This window comes from Molossus molossus, unplaced genomic scaffold (genome assembly GCF_014108415.1).
Source record: "Molossus molossus isolate mMolMol1 unplaced genomic scaffold, mMolMol1.p scaffold_m16_p_16, whole genome shotgun sequence".
Lineage (NCBI taxonomy): Eukaryota > Metazoa > Chordata > Mammalia > Chiroptera > Molossidae > Molossus > Molossus molossus.
Genome location: NW_023425351.1, coordinates 71,424,737 through 71,448,258, shown reverse-complemented (window position 1 = coordinate 71,448,258; position 23,522 = coordinate 71,424,737). Strand labels below are relative to the sequence as shown.

At 58.7% G+C, this 23,522-nt stretch overlaps 1 protein-coding gene across 1 annotated transcript in view; it reads left to right on the top strand.

The window, feature by feature from the left end:
• Window positions 1–23,522, top strand: part of COL22A1 (collagen type XXII alpha 1 chain) — a 162,382-nt gene that overhangs the window by 32,046 nt on the left and 106,814 nt on the right. The window contains exons 6-12 of the mRNA XM_036264164.1: window positions 2,842–3,117; window positions 5,095–5,175; window positions 6,247–6,363; window positions 7,560–7,604; window positions 8,831–8,893; window positions 13,084–13,122; window positions 22,926–22,979. Coding sequence (XP_036120057.1) covers window positions 2,842–3,117; window positions 5,095–5,175; window positions 6,247–6,363; window positions 7,560–7,604; window positions 8,831–8,893; window positions 13,084–13,122; window positions 22,926–22,979 — 675 coding nt within the window. The remainder of the gene's footprint in view (window positions 1–2,841; window positions 3,118–5,094; window positions 5,176–6,246; window positions 6,364–7,559; window positions 7,605–8,830; window positions 8,894–13,083; window positions 13,123–22,925; window positions 22,980–23,522) is intronic.

Sequence of the window (23,522 nt, the reverse complement as noted above, 5' to 3'; positions counted from 1 at the left end):
GCCCTCGCCCACCACGCTGCAGGTGCGCAGGTCCTGCTTCTCCCATTTCCGAGTCTGAGCCGCGGGCTGGGCGCCTGCCACGACATTCCTGTGGCCGGCCCGCACCACCCCCTCCGTCTGGGTCCTCTTCCTTCATGATGTTCGCAGAGCTGGGCGCTCTCGTGTGCCATGGCTGCCTCCTGCCCTCCGTGTGCCAGAGCGGCCGGGGGCTGGGAGGCTGCCGAGCCGGGCGGAGGCTGAGCCTGCCTTCAAGGCCCGAGGTGCATCTTCAAAGAGGCGCCTGGCGGTTCAGCTCCCGTGCGCCAGCCTTGCTGGAGCGCCCTTCACGGGAAATGTCGACGGGGCCACCTCCGTGCCTGGGGAAGCCCTGGGACACTGGGCGGGATGGTGTTACCAGCTGTCCACGCCCGTAGTCATCGCAGATCCTCCCACGGGGTTTTCAGACCCGTGGTCCCGTTTAGTGTTTACAACCACCCTTGGAAGTCGGTACTTCTCCCGTTGTCATTTGGAGACACCGAGGGGCATCCGCCCACTCATTCCCCGCACCAACAAGGGACAGGAAGGAGGCTGGGGCAGCTGGGGCAGAGCTCGGGCACTTAGAGGGGAGGCCCAGGCGTTGGAAGGCCCGGTGACGGGCAGGCTTAGAAACAGGGACACTCGTGCAGTCATCTAGGCCAGAGACGACACTGACTCAGACCCGGCAGTAAGCTGTGGAGACGTGATGAGACTCTGGGTGTATTTGGAAAAGACACCAACAGGACGTGCTGATGGCTGTGAGCCGTGAAGCACCTCACCGAGGCCCGGCCGGGGCTCCCTCGCTCCACAGCTGCTAGAAGCGATGGGCACAGGGAGGGGACCGTGTTCCCATGGAGCCCCAGGCGTCCGAGGACATGGGCTCACGCCTGTGAAGCCATTTTCAAAGAATAGAAGATGTACTAGATTACGTGTATCAGAAGGATCGGGTTACTAGCCAGGGGCTTCTAGTTTTCTGTTTTACACCCAAACCAAAACATACCAGCAGGAAATTCAAACACCCCTTAGGGTCCCCTGGGCTGGAGCCGCCCGAGGCCCAGAAAGAGAAGAAACCAGAGCAGCTGGAGTATTGCAAACGCCGAGGCGGTGGGCACCCGCCCGCCGTTAACCCGGGGCTCTGGCTCCTCATGCCTCCCGCATCCGTTCACTGCTTCCTCTCACCAAGTGCCGCTCCGGCCGGGTGGTCCTAGCCCCTGGGTGAAAAGATGAGCAAGAGACAAAGTGCCTGCTTCATAGCGGGGGCGGGCGGGCAGGCCACGGGGGCCCAAAGAAATGAGCAAGATACTTACATATATGGGCAAAATGCTATGAGAAAATGGAAATACGTCCACGTGCCTCTGGTGTGACCTCAAAGGACCAGGTGAGAATCCAGTCGCCTGTGTGTCAGAGAAGGCATCACCGCGGTGTCTCTGAACTTCCTTGCTTAGGTTATTACAGCCAATGTTTAGAATGAGGCCCGGCGTATACTAACTAAGTGCTGCGCAGGTGTAGTGTGTGTCTATGAATTCATTTATATAAAAAAGTTCACATATATATGAATAATAGGCACTGTTACTGCCTCTGTCTTACAAAGTGAAGAATTGGACAGGGAGGTTAAGCAACTTGCCCGAGGTCACACAGCTCAAACTGACTTGCCAGAGAATTTTTGAAGAATGTTTTAATAAAGTGGCTAGGGGTTCGGGGAACTGATGATGTTGAGGGTCAGGGTTCAGGAAATCAGCAACTGATACTGGGATATCCTGAGATGAGCAACAGCAGGACCTACCCTCTGAGCCTGGGCAGGGGAGGCAGGTGGTTAGGGGAGGTGGTGACAGCTGGAGCCATGCGGGGGTGAATGACACAGGAGGAACAGCTGGCTGGAACCACAGGGAGCCAAGGTGGGGGACGGGCAGGAAGACTCAATCCCCGACCCCCTGCTCTTCCCACTCTGATGGACACTGGGATGGGCTTCCTGCAGGCCAAGCTTAACAGACGCCACAGGGTCCAGGAGCCCAGGGGACGCAGTCCATGGAGGTCAGACTCTGGGAGCCGGAGGCAGGCAGAGGGAGGAGGCTGTCGAGGCGAATGAAGACCACCCAGGGACGTGGAACAGAATCCGCCCTCCAGTCCTTTGCTCGGTGGGCTCACTTTCCCTGTGCCCCCTCCGCGCCTGATAGTGCCCGGAGCTCGCCCCCTGCTGGCCTCCTGGTTCCTGGCGCGTTGCTTGCCTGTCACAGAGGATGTTCAGGGATCGTTGTGCGGGGGATGGAAAAAGTGAGCACGTGGATGAGCGCGGATTGATTCATTGTAAGACGAACAACAGTAAACTTTCTCCCAGCGTTCTCCGGCGTTGTGCAAGGGGCCAGGGAGCTCCAGCGCACAAGGCGGGTGAGGTCGCTGCCTGGAGCGAGCTGCTGTGCTGGCCCTTTAACTTGATCCTCAACCTGAGAGGCTGGGGTGATGGACGGGGCTTCAGACGCGGACGTGCCTCTGGCCAGATGGGCTCTGTCTGGCGGCCGGGGTTTTCAGAGACCCCGAAAGCAGCTGGGGTCTCACAAGTCCAGCCCCTCCCCTCTGCACCGGTTGTCTCGTGGTCTCAGGAAGGTGCTCGGACCTGTGAAACCCCTCCAGGCAGCACTGTGAGTCCAATCCCTGCACGGCAGGCCGAGCTCAGCCTGCGAGGCTGAGACGTGGGAAGCGGCTGGCCCACGGCTGACCAGCTGGTGAGGGTCACCGCCAGCACCTGACTCGGTTCTCAGGGCTGACTGCAGGGCCTCCTCCCACCCGGTGCCCTGCAGCTCCAGGAGCCCCTGGTCCTGTCCTCCCCAGGTCTCCATCCGGCTGGACGGCGAGAACAAGGCCGTCGAGTACAACGCCGTGGGCACCGTGAGGGACGCCGTCAGGGTGGTCTTCCGTGGCGCCCGCGTCAGCGACCTCTTCGACCGGGACTGGCACAAGATCGCCCTGAGCATCCAGGCCCAGAACGTCTCCCTGTACATCGACTGTGCGCTGGTGCAGACGCTGCCCATCGAGGAGCGGGAGAACATCGACATCCAGGGCAAGACGGTGATCGGCAAGCGGCTCTACGACAGCGTGCCCATCGACGTGAGTACCAAGGCCCTGGGGTCACCAGGGAGGTGGCTCGGGAGCCCATGCTCCCATGTCCCCCACACCTGCCTATGTGATTGATCAAGGCGTCACCTTGCTCGGTCTTAGAAGAGAGGACACGGACTCAGAGAACTGCCATAGTGGGGCCCAAAGTTGCCGTTACTCAGCCGCTCGTCCATTCATTCAATTCCAGCCATTGGTCAATGATTTATCACATAGCTATTGGGCACCTATTGTGTGTCGGGCACTGTGCTTGGCACTGGGTACATGGTACACTTATCTATACATCTATATCCATATCTGTATCTATATCTATATCTGTATCTGTATCTATATCCGTATCCATATCTATATCCATATCATATCCATATCTATATCCATATCCATGTCTGTATCTATCTATATCTATATCTATATCTATATCTATATCTATATCTATATCTATATCTATATCTATATCTATATCTATATCTATATCTATATCTATATCTATATCTATCTATATCTATATCTATATCTATATCTATATCTATATCTATATCTATATCTATATCTATATCTATATCTATATCTATCTATATCCATGTCTGTATCCATGTCTGTATCTGTATCTGTATCCGTATCCGTATCTATCTCTATCTCTATCTCTATCTCTATCTCTATCTCTATCTCTATCTCTATCTCTATCTCTATCTCTATCTCTATCTCTATCTCTATATCATCTCTAAATATCTACTTAAAAATACAGGAGACTTTGTATTTATCTACTCACACATACAGCCGCTACGTATACTAAGCACTCAGTACCAGGAACTAGCATTATCAGGCTCTATCCGGGGAGCAGGTGGAAAAGGGAAGGAAGAAGCACACAGCGCTGTGTGTGGTGAGTGCTGTTATGGAGGTGGCAGGGCGGCGTGTCAGTGGCAGGTGACGGAGCCGGCAGGGCTCGGAGGGGCCGTTATGAGGGGAGAGGAGAGAAGAGCTGGGGGAGCCAAAGGGAAAGCACGAGGGAGTGGGGCTCCGTGTTTGAGAGGCGTGGGTCCGCATGGGTGCCCAGGGGGAAGGTGGACGTAGAAGCCGGTGCCGGTGTGCAGAGAGAGGGCGCATGGCGCTCTCTTGACTGTAGGAGGTGTATCGGTTAGCTGTTGCTGCATAACAAACAGCCCCGCCTCCAAGAAAAAGGCAGATGCAAGCAAGCATGTGCTGTCTCCACGTGTCTGTGGCTCAGCAATGCGGGAGGGGCTGCGCTGGCTGGTTGTTGCCTGGATCTCTCGTGAGGTCAACCTCAAGCTGTGGGATAGCTGAGTGGTCATCTCAAAGCTCAAATGGGGCCAAAAGACCCTCCTCCAAGCTTACTCAGGTGGTTGTGGGCAGCCTGCTGTGAGCTGTGGAACCGAGGGCTCCTTGCAATGGATGTGGGAGCGGCCCTGGCGGGGCGTGCGTGTGGGGAGCTGTGAGGTCAGATGTCGTAGAGGGAAAGGACAGGGTGAGGAGATACACCTGGAGAGGCAGGCAGAGCCAGGGCCGGAGGGCTGCCCGTCCTGCGGAAGACTGTGCACGCGTGTGTGCACGTGTGTGTGCATGTATGTGTGCACGTGTGTGTGCACGTGTGAATGTATCATCACAACCTCTTTCGACAATGTGAAGGAGTTGTGGTTAAAGGAGGTCGTAGAAGCCAGTTTTTATTGTAAAAAGTGCATATAAGCCCCCGTGTGGAGATGCCTGGCGAGGTGGACAACGGGCACGCTGGACTTTCAGAGCCTGCTGTGACAGCCTCGTGGGGGGCAGGCCTTCAGTAGACCGGTGCCAGCTCACCCCTTGCACTTGGGCCTCGCTTTTGGAAGGAGGTGTAAGTTCAGCTCAGGGAAGGGAGTGACAGGGTCAGAGGAGGAGGTGGGACCCGACAGTGGGACCTGAAACCGTGGAGGATCCTGGGTTCCAGAGACTCACCCTCTGACCTGTTTCTCATTTTAGTTTGACCTACAGCGAATTGTGATTTACTGTGACTCCCGCCACGCGGAACTGGAGACCTGCTGTGACATCCCCTCGGGCCCGGTGAGCACTGTCTGCACAGAGGCCGGGGAAGCAGGCCCTTGGCCTCCGGAAGGGCAGGCGTCCAGGGCCCGGAGAGGGGCTGTTGGGGTTCAGGGGATGCCCGCCGTGAGAAAGGGATCTGGGAGGGAGCCCAGTGACCATTGCTAGGGACCCATTTCCTTGTCCAGCAGGGCGAGCAGAGTCATGCAGGTCCTCCTGGGGTCCTGGTGGCCCAGCTCTGGGGAACAGGGGGCAGAAGCTGGCAGCTTATCCCTGGAGGGACTGACTGTCCTCCCCACAGGGCACAGAGGAGGGGGGTGAAGTGCGCTGGGCTGGCCGGCCAGACAGGAGGAGGAGGTCCTGGTCAGGGTTCAGAAGCGTGGGCAGACCGGAGCTGGCCCTGGACCCTCTGTGTGGTTCAGCCTCCCCCTGGGACCTCTCACCTCTGCCCCCCTTCAAGTCTCCCTCTCCCACCTCTTCACCAAGTCCCAGGGCTGCTCAGGCGGTGGGCATAGTCCTGGAGCCTGCTGCCCAGGGTCGCAGGTGAACCCCATGGCCATGCTCGGCTGTTCCGTCCCCAGGACACTGAGCGCTGGGTCAGGGTGCCCCTCTCAGCACCGGGGCGGCACACGGCACCCGATGCTGGGCGAGCCGGGCGGGGCTTGGTCAGATGGGCCTGAAGGTGGAGAGAGGGGCAGGGCTGGAGGGAGGGGAAGTGGTGAGGACATTAGTCCTCCTGAGCATCTAGTGGTTGTGAGACACTGAGCTGTCCCACTAGGTCCTGCTCAGGGCCTTTGGATGGAAACACGCTGGCCCCTCCTGCAGAGCTGCACGCTGAGGCTCGGGGGTGAGGTGGGTGCTGCGGGGCGCTCAGGGGCCAGTGGGTGGCTGACACCCAGCCCCTGTCTCCAGGGCCTTGGAGTGCCAGCACCTGTGGCCACACATGCCTGCCCTCCCAGCTCATGCTCAGGTGTCCTGGGCCCCCAGCTCCCCTTTGTCTGCTTGGTTCTGAGGAAGCTCCAGACTGAGCCCCCCAACGGGCAGCACGGCTGGGTGAGAAGCCAGGTGCTGACCCCCGGGCTTTGCTTCCAGTGCCAGGTGACCGTGCTGACACAGCCTTCGCCCCCGCCCCTGCGGCCGCCCACCTCTGGCAGTGAGCAAATCGGGTTCTTGAAGACCATCAACTGCTCCTGCCCCGCTGGAGAAAAGGTACCTCTGCAGTCCGGTCTCAGCCCTCAGCCAGAGCTGAGCGGGGCAGGCTGGCCGGCAGGCCCGGCAGTGGAGGTGGGAATTTCCCATCATGCACTTGTGCTGCCGGGGCTGGATGCTCCCAGGCTCCCGTGACTCTCAGGTCTGGGGAGCTCCTTGCTCCTTGGACCTCTCATTTCTTGACTTTGTACAAGCTAGGCGAGGAGAGCCTCAGACTCAGCTCGATTCACATCTTCCTGACGTTGGTGAGGTGTTCCTGAGGACTCTGGTCCCCACCAGCATCCCCTCCACTCACATGCAACGGAGTCAAACAGGATTTGGTTTGCGGGTGCCACTGAGAATGGCGACGGCTGGGTGTAGCTGTGCCCACCCCTCACCCCTTTCTTCTCCGTGTTCCTTTGAATCAGCCCAACTCTGTAATCTCCGTGCAGAACTCAATCCAGTTTAGAAAACTTTCCCATTGTTCACCGAAGCTCACATGTCGCTTTGGGCCCGTGTTGCCATCTCCGACACCGAGCATCACGGGGAGGGGAGCCCCGGGCAGGCACTCCGGTGGGCTCCTCGGGAGGTCGCGCACACAGCGGTTTCTCTCCGCTGGCATCTGCCATGGCATCCATGAGGGCACGGCCGGGCGGAGGGGCATCCGTTTCAGGGACGTGTGGTGCATTGTGTGAGTGGACGGGGTGGGACTTGCACACACACACTTGTATGGATCACACGGCGAGTGTTTGTGATAAGACGACATTCACCGGTACCCACAGCCTCTCAGATCACATTGTACACCCAGGAATGAGGCCTTTTACACGTAGCACATACTTCAACAAGTGAGCAATGTTACGGTGAGAAATGCCCTTGTAGACACGTTCCGTTCTGTATTTTAGGGAGCCGTGATTCCATGAACCTTCAGTGGGCCACGTGTTTGTGTTTAATAGAAGGCACAGCGTGTTCGGGTGCAAGTTCCCCCAAGGCACCGTCCTGTCCCTCTCTGTCTTGGCCCCACTGAGGGCCGTACTGGGAGGCGACGCCCGGGCTCCCCATGGAGGTTTCGGTTCAAGAGCAGGGCCGAGGCTCCGGGAATCCTGTCCGGCTTGTGGGCAGCACACAGCTCGCAAGGCGACTGGCATGTGGGGTGAGACCCAGCGGAGAGCGCAGGGCCACAGAACAGCCTGACTCTCTCCTTGTCCTTTTTCCTTCAGGGTGAGAAGGGTTGGAGCGGCCCCGTGGGACTCCCCGGCCCGAAGGTCAGTGGCGGAGCTGGCGGGGTGGGGGGACCCGGAGCCCCACGGTCTCTGCTGGGCTCTCTGTGCGAGGGGAAAACCCGGGGTGCTAGGTGACTGCCCTGCAGGGTTCTGAGCTGGTTGGGACAGAAGGAGGAACTTTTTGCTCAGAACCTCCATTTCCGTCTGCAAACGAGCAGGAAAGGGTTGGGGGCAGCCCTGGCTTGCGTGCGGCTAACTCTCTCCAACCCTCTCGGGCCTCTGCACCCAGACGCCTGGGGTGGGGCGGGCTGGGCGCGGGGCTTGTCAGAGTCTACTTGTTTAGACTTCTGTTTGTTTAGATCGCATCGAATGTTGGCACAAATGTTCCAGCCTCATTGATGGCTCCAAGCCGGGCGCTGTCGGGGGGGCCCCCACAGTGGTGGCGCAGCCCCCTTCTCCACCGCCCAGTGACGGTGCTGAAGAGCCGGGCAGGGCATCTGCTCGCCTCATCGATTCAGTCGCAGAAACTGAGCCCCAGAGGGAGGCCAAGTGCCCCTGGTCACATAGAGGCTGGTGGACGAGGGCAGAGTCCCCAGGGGCCGCTGTCTGGTCTGGTGTTTGGAATAGGGGCTGGTGTGGTGCTGGAAATACTTAGGGGTGACTGCCTCCCTCCCCTTCACCTCCCCTCCCCCTCCCCCTGCCCCCCTCCTGCAGCACCTATTCCAGGCATTCACAGCGTCACCACTGAGCACCCACTGGGCCCCAAAGTCCCCCCGTCCCTCCTCTGCTCTGTGTGTGCCTTCACCCCCTCTTCTCTCGCCGTTCTCCCCTCTGCCCCACTTCCCTGGGATGCGGAGTACCCACACCCCACAAAACACATCCCATCACACACACCACCTCACGCACAAAACACCCCAGCACACACATGTGCACACAAATGCACCCCCACTCCCACGGGGACACACACAGCGAGCTGGGGTTGAACTGGAGCTTCTCACTCTGCTCCGGGCCCCGGCCGGACCAGCGGCCAGGCCACCCCCAGGACAAGCACGGAGCACCTTCATCTACCTACTTCTCCGGACACCCCCAGCTCCGGGCGCAGAGGCCGGGACGTCCTCAGCTCTCCCGTCAGGGGCGGAAGTGTCCTCGCTGTGCCGTTAGCCATGACAGCCAGTGCTCGAGGGAGCGGGGCACGGCTGGCGGGGGCAGCCGGGGTGGCGCCTGTCGGAGGGCCGGCGTGATGTTCATGTCTGCTTTCAACTCCTCAGGGAGACATGGGGGCCACTGGGCCACCTGGAGCTCCCGGACCCAAGGGCGAGAAGGGAGACTCGGTGAGTAAGGGCCCCCCTCTGCCTGGCTGGTGTGGGAGGCCCAGGGCTCCCCCTAATCTCATCTGCCACCTGGAATGTGCTGAACCGCCGGTGGGGGCCAGGCACCAAATCCCATACCGCCCTCCCAGTGAAGGCCAGGCTCCTGGCTGTGGGCACAGGGAGAGTGTGGGCACGGCCCCTCCGGCCGCTCTGCCCACCCTTCACCACCCCCCTTCCCCCCGGAACTGTCTCCCAGGGGGGTCATGCTTCCCCAAGCTGCCCGCTGCTCATGAGGCCCTGCCTGGCTCTGGCCTCTCCCAGGGATCACGTGCCCTCCGCCCATCCCGTGTTCCCTCACCTCCCCTCGCTGTCGGGCTCGTGTTGGCTCATCCCTCACAGTTGGCTGTGGGGTTCTCGAGGGCACCTTCCCGGCCCCAGGTCGGGGTCACCCACCACCTCAGAGCCCCCACGCCACCCCTACTTCCTCAGTCCCAGCATCGGCTGACTCCCTGCTGTCCTGTCTGTGGTTTGTCGTCCGGTGCCGAGCACGGACCGTGCTCACAGATCCTCAGCTGATGAGTGGATGAAGCTGATGGTCGGGGGAAGTACGCACAGGCACAGGGCGTGTCCCGAGCAGGGTCTCGGGAGCCAAATGCCTGGGACATGAATCTGGCTGCATCAAGATAGTTCACCTTCCTGTCCTCAGTGTCCTCATCTGTGGAATGGGTGACAAAGCTAACCGTTCGGTGCCTTATGAGGGTTACGTGAGCTCACGCATGTGAGTGCATTAGAACGGCGCAGAGACCACAGCAAATGCGGTGGGTGCTCTTGTTACTGGTCATCACTGCCTGCCTGGCTGAAGGCGACCCTCCCCCTGCTTCCAGCCCTTCGTATTCCCAACAACAGCACATGCTGGGTGTCAGACAGGCTCGGCAATGCCCTTAGCTTCTTTGCCGTCTGGTCTTGAGCAGGTCTCAACCTCTGAAAGCTCCATTCACTCCATTAGCACGGTGAAGACAAGAAGGGGACTTTGTGAGACACCTGGCCTGCAGCAGATGGTCAGTGAGTGACAGCTGTCTCTGCCTGTGATTATAATTAGTTTCCTCTAGTTCTCCGTGCTAAGGGGACGCCCCCAATGACAAGACCAGCCTCTCCTGAGCGCTGTCGTGGAAGATGCAGCTCCCTCCACAGCCCCCGTCCTCACCACCAGCAGCTCCTTCTCGTAGCCACGCTGTCTGCGCTGCGTCCGGGAGCTGCCTGGGGACCCTCTTATTACTCCTCATAGTAACTCTTTACGTGTGGTCTTGTCACGTCTCTGGAGGGGATGACGCAGACTTTCCATGCTTGAATGACTTGTTGCTGGTCATAGAGCCCAGCCTGGCGAGGCGGACTGGGATCCTGGTCTGTTTGAACCCGAGGCCCGTGCTCGCCGTGCGCTGCACCTGTCGCCCTGCCGTGGACACCCAGCTCCTGAGCACAGGGCGAGCACCTGCTCCGTGCACCGTGGACCGGAGAAGAGCTGCTAACCGGAACGGCGCCGCCGTGTGCCTGGTTCCTGGGGCTCATTTAGACCTCGTGTGGACCTGGCGAGGTGGGCCTAGCGACACATTCACGCACGGGGACAAGAGCAGGCGGCAGAGTCTGCCTACTCAAGGGCCCAGACGTCGGTCCCTCCGCGCAGCCGTTGCAACCGCACCCAGGAACTATAGCAAATCACTCCACAGAAATAAAGGGAGGCAACAGGACAGCATCTCTCCAACCACTGAACAGAAAAAGGAGATAGAAATTGTTGAAAAGAACCACGTAGAAAACCTGGAATTTCAAATGACAACAGAAATGTAGAAGAAAACCAGCAGAGGCTCCATGGCGGGGCTGGGCGCTGGCTGCTGAGATAAATCCATAGACATTGTGTTAGCTGACGTTCAAGAGAAAAATAATGAAGGAAAGTGAACAGAGCCTCCGAGAAAGGTGGGGGCCCATAGAGTGCCCCGATGTGCACAGGACGGGACTTCCAGGTGGACAGGAAAGAGAGGTGCAGACAAGGTTTTCAGACACGTGACTCAAGACATCCCACACGGACAAAAAGTAGTAAAGTGCACATCCTAGAAGCTCAGAGAACTCCAGTCAAGATAAACACAGAGAGATACATCCTCAGATATTGCATCGTAAAAATCTTAGAAGACAAGGAGAGGAATTTGAAAGCAGCAGGAGGAAAATGAGTCACCAATAAGATGATCAGCTGACTTGTTGCTGGAAATAATTGCGACCAGAACGAGTGGGGTGACACATTTAGAGAAATGATTATGACATGTATGATAGTAAATGCCCCAAAGAGGGGAAGAGAGAACAGAGCTTCCAGGAACATGTTTATACATGTCACGGGAAGTAAGTACACACAGGGAGTAGGTTCCCTTAGGATAAGGTGTACATGGTAAGCCCACGAGCAGCCTCTAAGAAAATAATTGAAAATATATACAGTGACAATAGTATTGAAGGGATCACAATGTTGCACTAGAAAGTACTCACAATGCGAAAGAAAAACAGGACACACAGAAAACAAACAGTAGCCCTGGCCGGTTTGGCTCAGCGGTTAGAGCGTCCGCCTGCGGTCCGGAGAGACCCGGGTTCGGTTCCCGCTAAGGGCATGTACCTCGGTTGCAGTTTGTCCCCGGCCCTGGTTGGTCGTGTGGGTGGCAGCCACTCGATGTGTCCCTTTCACATTGATGTTTCCCTCTCTCTCTCTTCCTCTCTCTCCCTCCCACTCTGTCTGTACAAAAAATGGAAAAATGTCCTCGGATGAGGATAAAAAAAAAAAAAAGAAAACAAACAGTAAAATGGCATATGTAAACTAACCACATTAATAATAACGTTGCTTGTGAATAAAAAGAAAACCCACTAAAACGTAGAGATTTTCAGATTGGACGTAAAAACGAGATTGAACTGTTCTATGTCTACAGGAGACACCCTTGAGATACAAAGATACAAATAAATTGAGAGAGAACGGATGGAAACTATATATCCTGAAAGAAGAAAACAAAAAATAACGTAGTGACTACGCGAGTATCAGACAAATAGACTTTTACAACAACAAACATTAACAGAGATGAAAAAAGGCATTCTATAATCATAAAAATATCATCCTTCACAGATACAGAGTAATTATATCTGTACATCAACACAAATAAATCCCCAGCCCATGAGGAAAAACGGACGGAATTGAAAGGAGAAACAGAGAAGTGTTTAGAGACGTCAGTATCTGACTTTCAGTTGTGGTTAGAGCACCCCGAAGCGGGGAGACAGTGGGGCGCACACCCATCGCTGGCCTAGAAATCAGCCTACAGTCCTTGAAAGGCTACATGCAGAACTACCACAGGACTCAGCAGGTCCCCTCCAAGGGTGTCTCCAAGAAACTGAAACAGACGTGGATACAAAGCCTTGTACGCAGACGCGCAGCATTTGAGTTCGTAACGGCTGAAAAGTAGAACCGACCCAGACAGTCATCGCCTGATGCACGAACAAATGCATGTGTGTTACATCCGTGCAACAACAGTTCCACACAGTAGAGGGGAGTGCTGATACATGCTACGACATGGCTGAGCCTTGAGACATTTGCCAAGGAAACACTGGCTAGGAAGCCAGTCCTGAAAGCCCCGTATTCTGATTCCGTTTATATGAAATGTCTGGACTAGGCCAGCCTAGAGAGACAGAAACTGGGTGAGTGTTTGCCCGCGGTGGGGACATGGGGAGCGGCCACCAATGGGTAGGCAGTACCTTTTGAGGTGACGGAAACGTTTCAAAGCTAATCACGGTGATCACTGTACAGCTCTGTAAATATACTGAAAAACCATTGACTCGTATACTTTCAATACGTGAATTATCGGGAATATGGATTGTAGTTCAATAAAGCTGATACGGAGAAAAGTAGTGCCGTACTATCGGGTTGTTGGAAAATCTAAGTGAGACGGTCCCCGCGAGAGTCATCACTCTGCATGACCGGCACCGTCCTCATCACTCTGCATGACCGGCACCGTCCTCATCACTCTGCATGACCGGCACCGTCCTCATCACTCTGCATGACCGGCACCGTGCTTCAACGGCTCCTGGGCAGAGCGGACGGGAAGGCACCATCCACGTCCCCGGGAGCTGCTGCCCCCGGTACCAGGCCCTGGGCTGCCCGATGGTCAGCCTCTGCCTTCTGCTTTCCTTTCTAGGGCCGAGGACCTCCTGTGTGGGGAGAAAAGGGTGAAAAGGTAAGCATCTCCCTTATCACACGCCTCCAGGCTGCGGAGGGCTGGGAGCGGAGTGCGCCCTCGTGCCGGTAGAAGCTGGAGTGGGAGAGGAGGGCTCTCCAGGGCTGAGCGCCGGCCTCATGCGTGTGCTCCCCCGACCCGGGGCTGGTGGGCGGTCGGGCTCCCAGGCAGAGGGAGGAGCTGGGCACAGGACAGCGGGACGGGGAGGAAGTGGTCGTGTGGGAAGGCAGTGGGTCACGGTGTTCAGAGCAGAGGTGCTGCACGGCGCCCCAGGGCGTGGGATGCAGAGCTGCAGGAACAGGTGCGAGCCAGCCCAGAGGGCACCGGACGTAAAAACAGCTTTCGGCCTCGGCTGCAGCAGCAGCAGGAAGGTGCCGAAGAGGGTGCCCTGGTCAGACGCGTGGATAACGCTGGAATAGCGGGGGCCGCAGGAGTGAGGGTGGAGGGCGACCGGAGGGCTTGGGAGAGAGTCAGACATTGGTGCAGAGTTTACAGGGAGAGACAGACGAGCGGCAGGTGCGGCAGGAGCAGGCGGGCAGAGGGGTGGCGGAGACGCAGAGGGTAGCCATGAAAGTCTGCGAGGCGCCTTTGTGTCCATGACCACACCCGGGTCCGGCCCCTGCAGACTGCGGTGCTGCTGGCCGGGGCATCCTTCCCCGGGGGCTCACGTCAGCCCCTCACAGCAAACCAGAGGCCCCCGCATTTGATGGCTGGGAAGCAGCTTGCCCAGGGCCAGCCATGCTCTCCCTGTAGGCTCCCTTTTACCGAGCATGTTCCCCCCGGAGATTTCTCCTAAGGAGGCGAATCCGCCCGGACCCGGAGATGCGGAGGGATGGGCCGCCGAGCCGACTTGGGCTCTTTCACTCTGGCCTCAGGTGGCCCCTCTGTAGCTGTGCGTTGTCACCAAGTCTGCCTTCATTCTGCCACATACTGGCTGTGTGTGATGTGGGGTGAGTCACCTCCCTCTCTGAGTCCCTGCTTTCTCATCTGTAAAAACGAGGGGGCGGGCCGATGATGCACAGAGCCGGCAGGCGCGGCTCAGACGTGGGGGTGCGCCCACCTCCAGCCTGAGCCCCTGGAGCTGTCCTCCGGGAGGGGTTTCTGTCCCTTTTGAGGAGGAGGGGAGGCCAGGTGGGTCAAGGGGACCAGTGGAGACCACAGGGGAGAAGGTCACTGGTGACTGACTAAGGCTCTGGAAGGGGCTTAACACGCTGGTGTCTTTGCTAGAGGAGTCTCTGCAGGGTAGTTTGCAGAACGGCGGGGGAGGGGTGGTGGGGGTGGGCGCCGGGCGTCTAGGCACCATACCACTGCTTCCGCCCATACTTTACGTCCTATTGCTGAGACACACTGCAGGGAAGGTGTCGCTTTGCCCATGTGCCCGTGAGGGGGGCGCAGCTTAGGGGTCTCGTGGCCTGCCCAAGGTCACAGGGTTACTATGTTGGCTAGGAAACAGTCACAGGTTATTCCTAAAATAAACAGACTGAGTCACTCCCCAGCTGCTGAGGAAACGAAGGCTCAGAGAAGGTGAGTGATTGGCCCAAAGTCACACAGCTGACACACTGCCGGAGAACTTGGCCTCCTGACTGCCGGGCCCCACTGCGCCCCTGGGCTGCCTCCTCTCCGGCTCCCGCTCTACCCACGTTCCCCGAGGGGCTCTCAGGGCAACCTCCCTCGTGCCTCAATGTGTATGCAATTGGGCTGAGGAGACGGCAGCTTTTTAGGGGGTGTTTCAAGGAGCTGCGCACGGCCCAGGTGCTGAGGGCTCGGGAGGTGAGGAGGGAGGGACAGACCCTGCCGAGGAGACAGCCGGTCTCCCAGCGGTGCTGGCCCGGTGAGTGGGTGGGTGCTCTCCTCATCCAGGATCAAGGCCGGCTCCATTCAGTAGCGGGACCACAGCCTGCAGTCGACCCGACCCAGTTTCCAATTTGAGCTCCCCTGCGTGATAACCGCGTGTCTGAGCCTCAGTTTCCTTTTCTGAAAGTGGGGGGATGGGATAACACCAGTTCCTGCCACATCAGGTTGCTGAGAGGACTCGGGGAGAAAGGAGTGGACATGGGGCCTGTGCTATCTGGGGCTGTCTCGGTGCCGATGGTGAGGAGGGTGTCCAGCCACGGCGCTGGGCTGGTCTGGAGCCATCCCGGGGAGCTGAGCGCAGGACAGGGAAGACCTCGTGCCCCTCTTCCCATGCTGAGAAAATCCACACGCACAGTGAGGACCTGGGGTGGTGGGCTGAGTCGGTGCTGGTCCATGGAGATGGGGTCTGCAGAACCCACGGGTAGAAAAAGATTCAGGAGCAACATAAACAAGGCCAGTGAGCTTTCGCGCGGTGGGTCCTGAGGGCCCTGCCTGGGCGACCAGAGCCTTCCAGGGGAAGCTGCAGCCACTGCCTGGCCCCCTTCCTGGACCCACAGCGCCCTCTGGTGTCTGGAAGCCAGAGCGGCGGGTCCAGTTTGCTCTGCAGGGCTCCTGCCCACGTGGTCAGTGTCTGGGGTGATCTCTGCCCACCTGTCTGGGGTTGGCCTCCTTTCTTGGCCCCTGGGAGGAAGGAAGACAAAGGGAGGCTTGGTTTTGTGCTCAAACACGGGCTCGGTGATGGGAAGGACACAGGTTTGGGGAGTTGGGCAGACCTGGTTTGGATCCCGGCTCTGCAGTGGCTGGAGGAGCTTTGGTGGCTGTCTCTGGGCCTCAGCGTCCTCCTCTGTAACGCGGGCCCATGGACGTCTACCCTCCAGGGCTCTTCTGGGGAGTACAGGGGTGATACTGCCTGTGAAACACCTGGCTTTGTCCCTGGCATGTGGCAGGTGTATGTAAAAATCTGTTCCTTTCCATTTCCTGCCAAAAGCTGTTGCTAACACCCACACGAGTGACCTAAGGGTTTCTTAGAGGCCTAGTATTTACGTGCCTCGTCCACGGGAGAGCGTGGTGGGTCCACAGAGCTCTGGGACCTGGGCTGGGCCTTTCTAGGGGCTCCCCCACAATCCCGTGCATGTAAGTTCCGGTCCCGGGGTAGCTTTTCAGTGTGACTCTTCTCGATGGTCCTCGAGCGAGTCAGGGGTGTGACCTCTGTCCCCGACACAGTTTCACCTGTCAGGAGACCCTGCCTGGGCCACATGTGTTGGGGACAGAGGAGCAGACCACAGTCACGTCAGTGAAGCAGTTGTGGGTTTCCTAGGACCTCAGTGTTTACTGCTGGGGTGCTTAGATGATGAACCCCCAACACATCAAGGGGGCTATCAGAAGCCCCACTCCCACGAAGGGCAAATAGCAGGTCAGCCGCAGTGGACTCTGCACTCGTGACAGGTGCACTGACCAGACGGACACGGCGAACGTGGGGAAGACCTTCTAACGAGACGTGTGTGCACACGTAGGGCCTGTGCGCAGTGAGGACGACCTCTCCGTGCTGACTCCATGGTTCACACTGTGCACGGCGCTACCGTTCAGTACACCGTAAATATTTAACTAAAGAACAGGTCTTAATCTTAATATAGTGAAAACCCTTTTAAGTAGAGTGCATTCATCATTGTTCACAGCTGAAGTCCAAGAGCAATGATTTTGGAGGGAGGAGCCCTCTGTCCCAGCATCGGGGGTTTGCTGGCCAGTGTGGCTGTGGGTCCAGGTGGCAGAACATGGTGGCGGCTGAGGGTCGGGCTTTGGGAACCTGGCACAGCCGGTCCTGCTGTATAACCCTGGGGACGTCGCTATGCTTCTTGGCCTCAGTTCCCTCACCCGTACGCTGACAATGGTGGCAACAGCAGTGTGCTCTCGTGCAGCTGGTGTGAGGGCTCGGCGAGCGTGTCCGTGGCCAGAACGTGGCGAGCACCTGGGACACGGACTTCAGGACGTGGTGGCGAGTCAGGTGTGGGCCATCAGGTCGGGATTCCCCGAGCACCGTGATTCGAGCAGGTGTTCTAAGTTAGTTCACACCGAACAACCTCAGAGCTTTGGCTTAGAAGTTGGAGACACGCGCTGCCCCGCCCGCCCGGGCTCGAGGCTGGGAGGATGGACAGCCATGCTGTTTGCGGCCACGGAGTGAGCCAGGTCACGTCAGCGAAGGTGAAGCTCAGAAGTGGGGCCTGAGGTGCGTCCCTGTAGGGGACCTTGCCGAGCGGTCATTCACCTCGGCCAGCCTCTCCAGGGGCTCAGGGACAGGGAGCTTGTTCCCTGCCGCGGCTCTGGGCTTGCTCTGAGACGGCGTGAGTATTCCTGGTACAGCTGGGGTTGGGTCGGGATGTGGAAGAGGCCTTCAGGCAGGGCCGCTCGGACCCAGGGCATGGAGGTGGGACAGGGCTGTGTGCCGAGGAGACTGAGTTTCCCTGGAGCAGAAGGGACAGCACAGTGTGGGGAGAGGCCTCACTGCCCCTTGGGGTCTGGCTCACACCCCCCAGACATCGAAGGCCCTGGAGACCCACGGATGGAAGTGGGCAGAGGCTCTCGGGGAGACACACCTGGGTCAGCAACTCATTACTCAGCGCTTGCAGAGAGGAAAAAACCAGAAACAACAACCAGAAAGTCCTCTCTTAAGCATTTTCACAGAGACCCGTATGGCAATAAATACAGCTTTGGATGGGTTTCGGGCTTGGATTTCAGTGCACCAGAAAAAATGCGCGAGCAAATCTGAGAAACTTGGCTGGATTTTCCTGGGCTGGTCGACTCGGCGGCAGACAGCTCTAGGTCACGCAGACGTCGGTTTCTTGTCTTTACTCTTTTCTTCCGTTTTTACCGGGCCACAAGCCTGACGGGGGACGAGCCGGTGAGAGAGGGGTCTGCACCGGACCCCGGCCCAGGCTGCTCCGGCTCCCCAGCACGCTGCCGTCCAGAAACTTCGGCTGGATGTCCTGAGAGGCGGCCAGGGCCTCGTGTGGGCGCCTGGGTGTCCTGGAGTCATTGCGTGGGAGGGTCTTTGTGGGTTGGCTCCCCCTGAAGCTACAGAAGTGAGGTGCCAGGGGGAACTGAACAAAGCGAAGCCAAGCCGCCGTGATTTAAGGAGGGTTGTTAGGCAGCCAAGTTCACGGCGGTCAGCTGAAGTCTGAGAAAAGTACACTCTGCACCTGTTTATCCCAAACCCCCCAGGAGGCCTCCTTTTCTGATTGGAAGTTGGCAAAGCAGGGCCCTCTACCCTGCTGTGGACCATGAAGCACCTCACCTCGGGCAAGGCAGCTGGCTTGAGGGGCTTTGGGGACCCACCTGCCAAAAGGTGACCCCAGCAGTCACCTTTTATTTCACCGATTCTCTCTGGGAGGATAGGTGTGAGCTTGAGCAAGAGCAGCCACCCAAACCCAGTGCCGACCCTTGGTGGTTTATCTGGGCAGCAGAGTGACTGTCCCCAAGAAGGTGTCAGGCAGTGGAGACTCACGTCGTCAGCCTGTCACTGACCTCGAGGTGTGTGCCAGGCCGTTCAGTTCATGAGTGTCAGCCACTTGCGGCCCCTGCAAGGAGTCTGGGGCACGTCCAAGGTCCACGGAACTGGGGGGAGCGGGGGCGGGGGACAGAGGCGCTGTCTGTCCATCTGAGTCTGGACCCCAACTATCCACCAGTTTGCTTTCCCAAAGCAATGCTCATCCCCAAGAATCCTCGACCCTCAAAAACCACGTCCCTGTGGGAATCAACGTGTTTTATCCGAGGACTGCACCGTGGAGCGTCTGAGCCCTCAAACACAAATTATAAGTGTGTCTCTGTGTGTGTGTGTGAAGCTCCTGGGATCTGTTTATGCCCTTTGCCTGGAGCTCTGGGTCCCTCTCTCTCTGCTCACGGCTGGCTTCATCAGCACCCCCACGTGCTATTCTTAGCCTGTGTGTTAATGCGCATTACTCATGGTTATTGAGTTGGATAACTGTGGTTGAGGGCCTTCTATTTTTACATTAATTAAAGGTTTTACGGTGAAATATGTTAGCTGCATGTACACCTTCAAGTAGCCTTGCAGGTTGTGGGCAAAATGCCAAGAGTTGGAATGGAGGCGGAGCCTCGGGCCCTGTCCATGGTGCTGAAAGACGCCGGGGAAGTTTTGAGGTCACAGGTTCTCACAGCCCGCGCAGCGCTGGGATAGGAAAGTCTGCACCCCCCCCAGCTCAGTCTGGCACTCAGATGCTTGCCAAGTCTCGCGGGCCAGTCACAGGACCCAGGCACGCGTCCAGGAGGGTGAGAGCATTTATGGGGAGGGCAGCTGGACCGCAGGACGGGGAGGGCTGGGGAGGCGGGGGGCTGTGCACTTCACAGTGTGGGAGGCTTCGCAGACGCTCCACCCAAAACCCCTGTTTTCCTCATCTACGAAGCCACCGCAGAAGGGTGCTACCAGGGTGAAACGAGCCAATGCAAACAAGTAAGCTGCCCTTGTAGAAAGTGCCCGTGAGCATTAAGTGTGGTGACTTACAGCAGCGCGGTGCTCCACTTTTTACACAACTGACGTCTTCTGTGTCCTCTGCATCTGTGAGGCCTTGTCCCCAGGGGCGGCCAACAGCTGGGAAGTGCCAGGGCTCCCTGTCCCCTGAGGAGGACGTTAGCTCCCAAAGCCTCAGGAAGCCGGGACGGGGGTGGGCTGACTTACAGGGGGAGGTGTCCGTTACCCTCCTCAGTTCATCCAGCGTAGTTCACAGAGCCCCTAAGAGTAATACCAGCACCTGGATTTATAAGTGCCATTGCACCTGCTCTCCAGTTTGGGGGTCAGTATTATTGACCTCACTTTGCAAGCTTATTCACCACGTGGCCAGGAGCAAGTGAGCCTGTCTCCGTGGCTGAGGCTGGAATTGGGCGCTGTTGTCCGACTCCGCAGCCTGAACTGATCAGCGCTGAGAAGTTCTCAGACTCGGGCCGAGTGTGGGAGTCGCCTGGGGCCCTCGTGAAAGCAGCTTTGCAGGGTCCACGGCCGGGGTGGGGCTGCCTGGGGCCGGGATCTGCCTTTCGGACAAGGCCCAGGGGTGCTGCTGGTGCCGGGGCCACACTGAGGACCTTCCCAGAGGCTTCGCAGACCCCACCAAATGGATGAAGAACAAACACTTAGAAAAAGGCCCTGGTAGTTAATGAACCAGGTCACAGGGGAGATGCCTTTCTCTCTTTTCTTTGAATTTCGCCCATTGAGGTAACCACACGATTCCTGGGGCTCTGGTTCTGACCAGTGGGCCCAGTGGGCCACTTCCTGCAGCTTCCCCCTGCCAAGGGCTCCCAGGGAGGCCCCGGAGGCGAGTGCGGGCGGCAGGGAGCTCCAGCCTTGGAATCGGGGCCTGGGCGGTGAGTCACAGCTGCCCGTGTGCATGGGGGGTGCCCGTCTCCCGGCCCTGGTCCCCTCCCATGAGGGCTCACACAGCGCTCCCATCCTCCTCCTCACCCGAGCGATCCCCCTCCCACAGGCGAAGGAGGAGGTTTGATCATTTACTGAGCGGTTCTCAACCTTCCCGATTCCGCGACCCTTTAACACAGCTCCTCATGTGGTGGTGACCCCCAACCATAACATTATTTTTTGTTGCTACTTCATAACTGTAATTTTGCTACAGTTATGTCTTACACGACCCCCGTGAAAGGGCCCTTTGGCCCCCAAAGGGGTGGTGACTCACAGGTTGGGAACGACTGATTCGCCCCGAATGCAGTACTTCCTGCTGGTGTCGTTTCCCTGTAGGCAGAGGAACTTCTGTCATTGTCTCGAGGCTTCCGACCCACCCCCTTGGGACAGAGCACTGCCCCCTGACCTCACCCTTTCCACAGGGGTGCGGCCGAGACCCAGCAGGGACGGCTGGTCTGCTCAGTGGCAGAGGCTGCACAGGTCCAGTCTGGTCCCCTGTCCCCTTCCTGCTCTTCTCTCTCCCTCCCTCCCTCCCTTCCTCCCTCTCTCCCTCCCTCCCTCCCTCCCTTTCTCTTTTCTGTACTTTATTGTGGATTCTTAGCTATTTTGTTTAAAGGCCCCCCTGCGCCTGACCTCCCCGGCTCCCAGGCAGCCCCCAGCCTCCTCCTGCCCCTTTCGCTGGCCCACCCCGTGGGCTGGAGGAAGTGTCCTCGGTCCCCAGCAGGACGCAGACAGCCGGAGTTTTGCTGCCGTGTAGCCTACAGTGTACGTGTAGGTTCCTTTTCTCGCCCGTGGTTACAACCCATGACGGCTCAGAGAGGCTGAGCCACCTTCGCACAGGGACAGGACGAGCAGCCGGGGGCTCTAACGTCCTCCCTCAGTCTTCGCAGGCAACCGAGGTCTCCGGAAGGTGTCGCTGGGTGGGGAGGTGACCCTAAAACAAGAAATCCCTGGGTTAGGTTAGCTTTTGCTTGGGGACAGGTTTCATAAGAGCGGAGACCCACCTGGTGGATGCTCAGGTCTCATGGAGATGGGAGGGGTCCTCAGAAGGGTCTGTTTGCCCTGCTGGCCTGTCCCAACCCTGTGACAGAAGCTTCAAAACGAGATGCCATCCTCTCAACCAAGGAAAAGATCCCCTTCTCCAGAGCCTCTGGCCAGTTTGCTGAAGCGCACGGGGGGGCCCCCCAAACCAGGGGAAGTGCAGTTCTGACACCAGCCACTCGGACCCGTCTGCCCCGCTGCCCACGTCCTTGGGGAGCACGGAGCCTGCAGCGGGTTCCTGAGCCCTGCTCACAGACGGACCGGCTCGGAGCATGTCCCGTCTCGGCCAAGGCCACGGGCGCTGAGCGGCGGCAGCAGGACGAGAAGCGGCAGCCTGTTGGCCTGGAGACCAGTGTGTTTCTCCAACACCCTGCTGTCCTCCTTGTCCTGGGGGTTTCAGACCCCACGGCTAGTTTTTAGTCGGATGGTGATGGCGGTTTGACCCCAGGACACACTCCACGGACTCCCGCTTGTCTGAAAGAAATATCCACCGTAGAAAACGTCCCCGGTGAAACACCCCCAAAGGGCTCACCTGCCCTTGTATGCCCGAGGACCTCTGAGAATGTCCCTCCGAACACCCCACCCGAGCACAGTGCTGGTCAGGCAGAGACGGTCGGCTTCCCTCTTGCTCTCAGGGAGGTTGACTGTCCTCTCTGGCTCCCCAGAACCCCCAGCCGGGCTCCCCAACACCAGAGAACCGACATGCTCTGTGTCACAGGCATAAAGACAGAAGCGGCAAGCTTGGCGGGGGTCTTGGCCGGACGCTTGATTTGGATCAGATGGTGTGGGACCTGGCGGGGAGCCTAAATCCTGTCTTGCAGTTCGCCCGGCCTGTCAGGGAACCGTGTGTGTGTGTGTGTGGGTGTGGGGGGGCAGCCTGCACACGTTTCCCTTTACCCCCACAGCCTCCCCGCGGGTGTGTCGGTCACCCCTTCTGCGTGGGACTCATTCCAATGGAGTTTGCCCAGTGCAAACAAAAGAAATCAAATACCTCGTTGAGCCCACTGAGTCTCAACCGTGGGCAGGCCGGCCTCCCAGGGGACATTTGGCAGCATCCGGAGACATTTTTGGTTGTCACAACCAGGGGTGCTGCTGGTCATCTCTCGGTGCCCAGGAAAGGCCCCGACAAAGACTCGTCCAGCCCAGGGTCCGTCGGGCCCAGGTGCTGCCTTCCACGTGTGGCCCTGAGCTGGGGCAAGGTGGTCCCGCGGGCACTCCGACAGGGACGTGGTGGGGCCACTCACGCACGCTGTCCTCGCACGTGGACCTCCAGGGCTGTTCTGAGAAGTGAGCTCCCACCCAGGAGGCCTCGCGGAGCCTGAGGGTCTGGGTTCCGTACCCCCCCCCCCCCGGTGTGCCAGGCTGCAGGCTGGTGGGCCACCCTCTGAGTAGCAGAACCTTGGCCCCTGCCTGGCCTGGCCCTGTGCCAGCGTGCAGGAGCCTGGCGTCGCCCTCACCCTGCAGTAACGCTGTTCTCTTTCCGTCCTCCTAGGGCTCCCTGGGCCTGCCCGGTCCCCCCGGGAGAGATGGCAGCAAAGGCGTGCGGGTACGTGTGCTCCTACCGCCCTTCCTGCACGGTAGCGCCCGGCGTGCACCCCGGTCAGAGCCCCTGCCCGTCGCTGAGGTGCCTGCGGCATGGCCAGGCCCCAGCCAGGCACCCCCTGCGTGTCCTGGAAGCTTTCTCAGCTAGTGGACCAGCAGTTCTGCACGGGAGGCCCTGTCCCCAGTGCTCGGACTTGGAACCAAGTCCAGGTCCACGGGGAGGGTTTCGCCCATGACCCCAGTTTTAACTGGAGAGTATGGGCGAAACCTGAGCAGCACCCCGTCCCCTGCGCGGCCAGCCTGCCTCCCTTTCATCGACACCCCACTACCCTGCATTGGAACGTGCTCCGGGGCCCCGACAAAAGTGAGCTCCACTCCAGGGGTCAGTCTGCTCTGGGAGAAAGGGGTGCTCTTCTCCATCAAGAGAGCAGCGGACATCGGTCTGGATGCCCCACTCTGCTCCCTTTACGTGTTCAGCCAAATGCGCTCAGGCCGCAGGGAGGGAGCCCCGACTCGTGGGCACCTCCTGAGCTCATGGCCGGTAGCA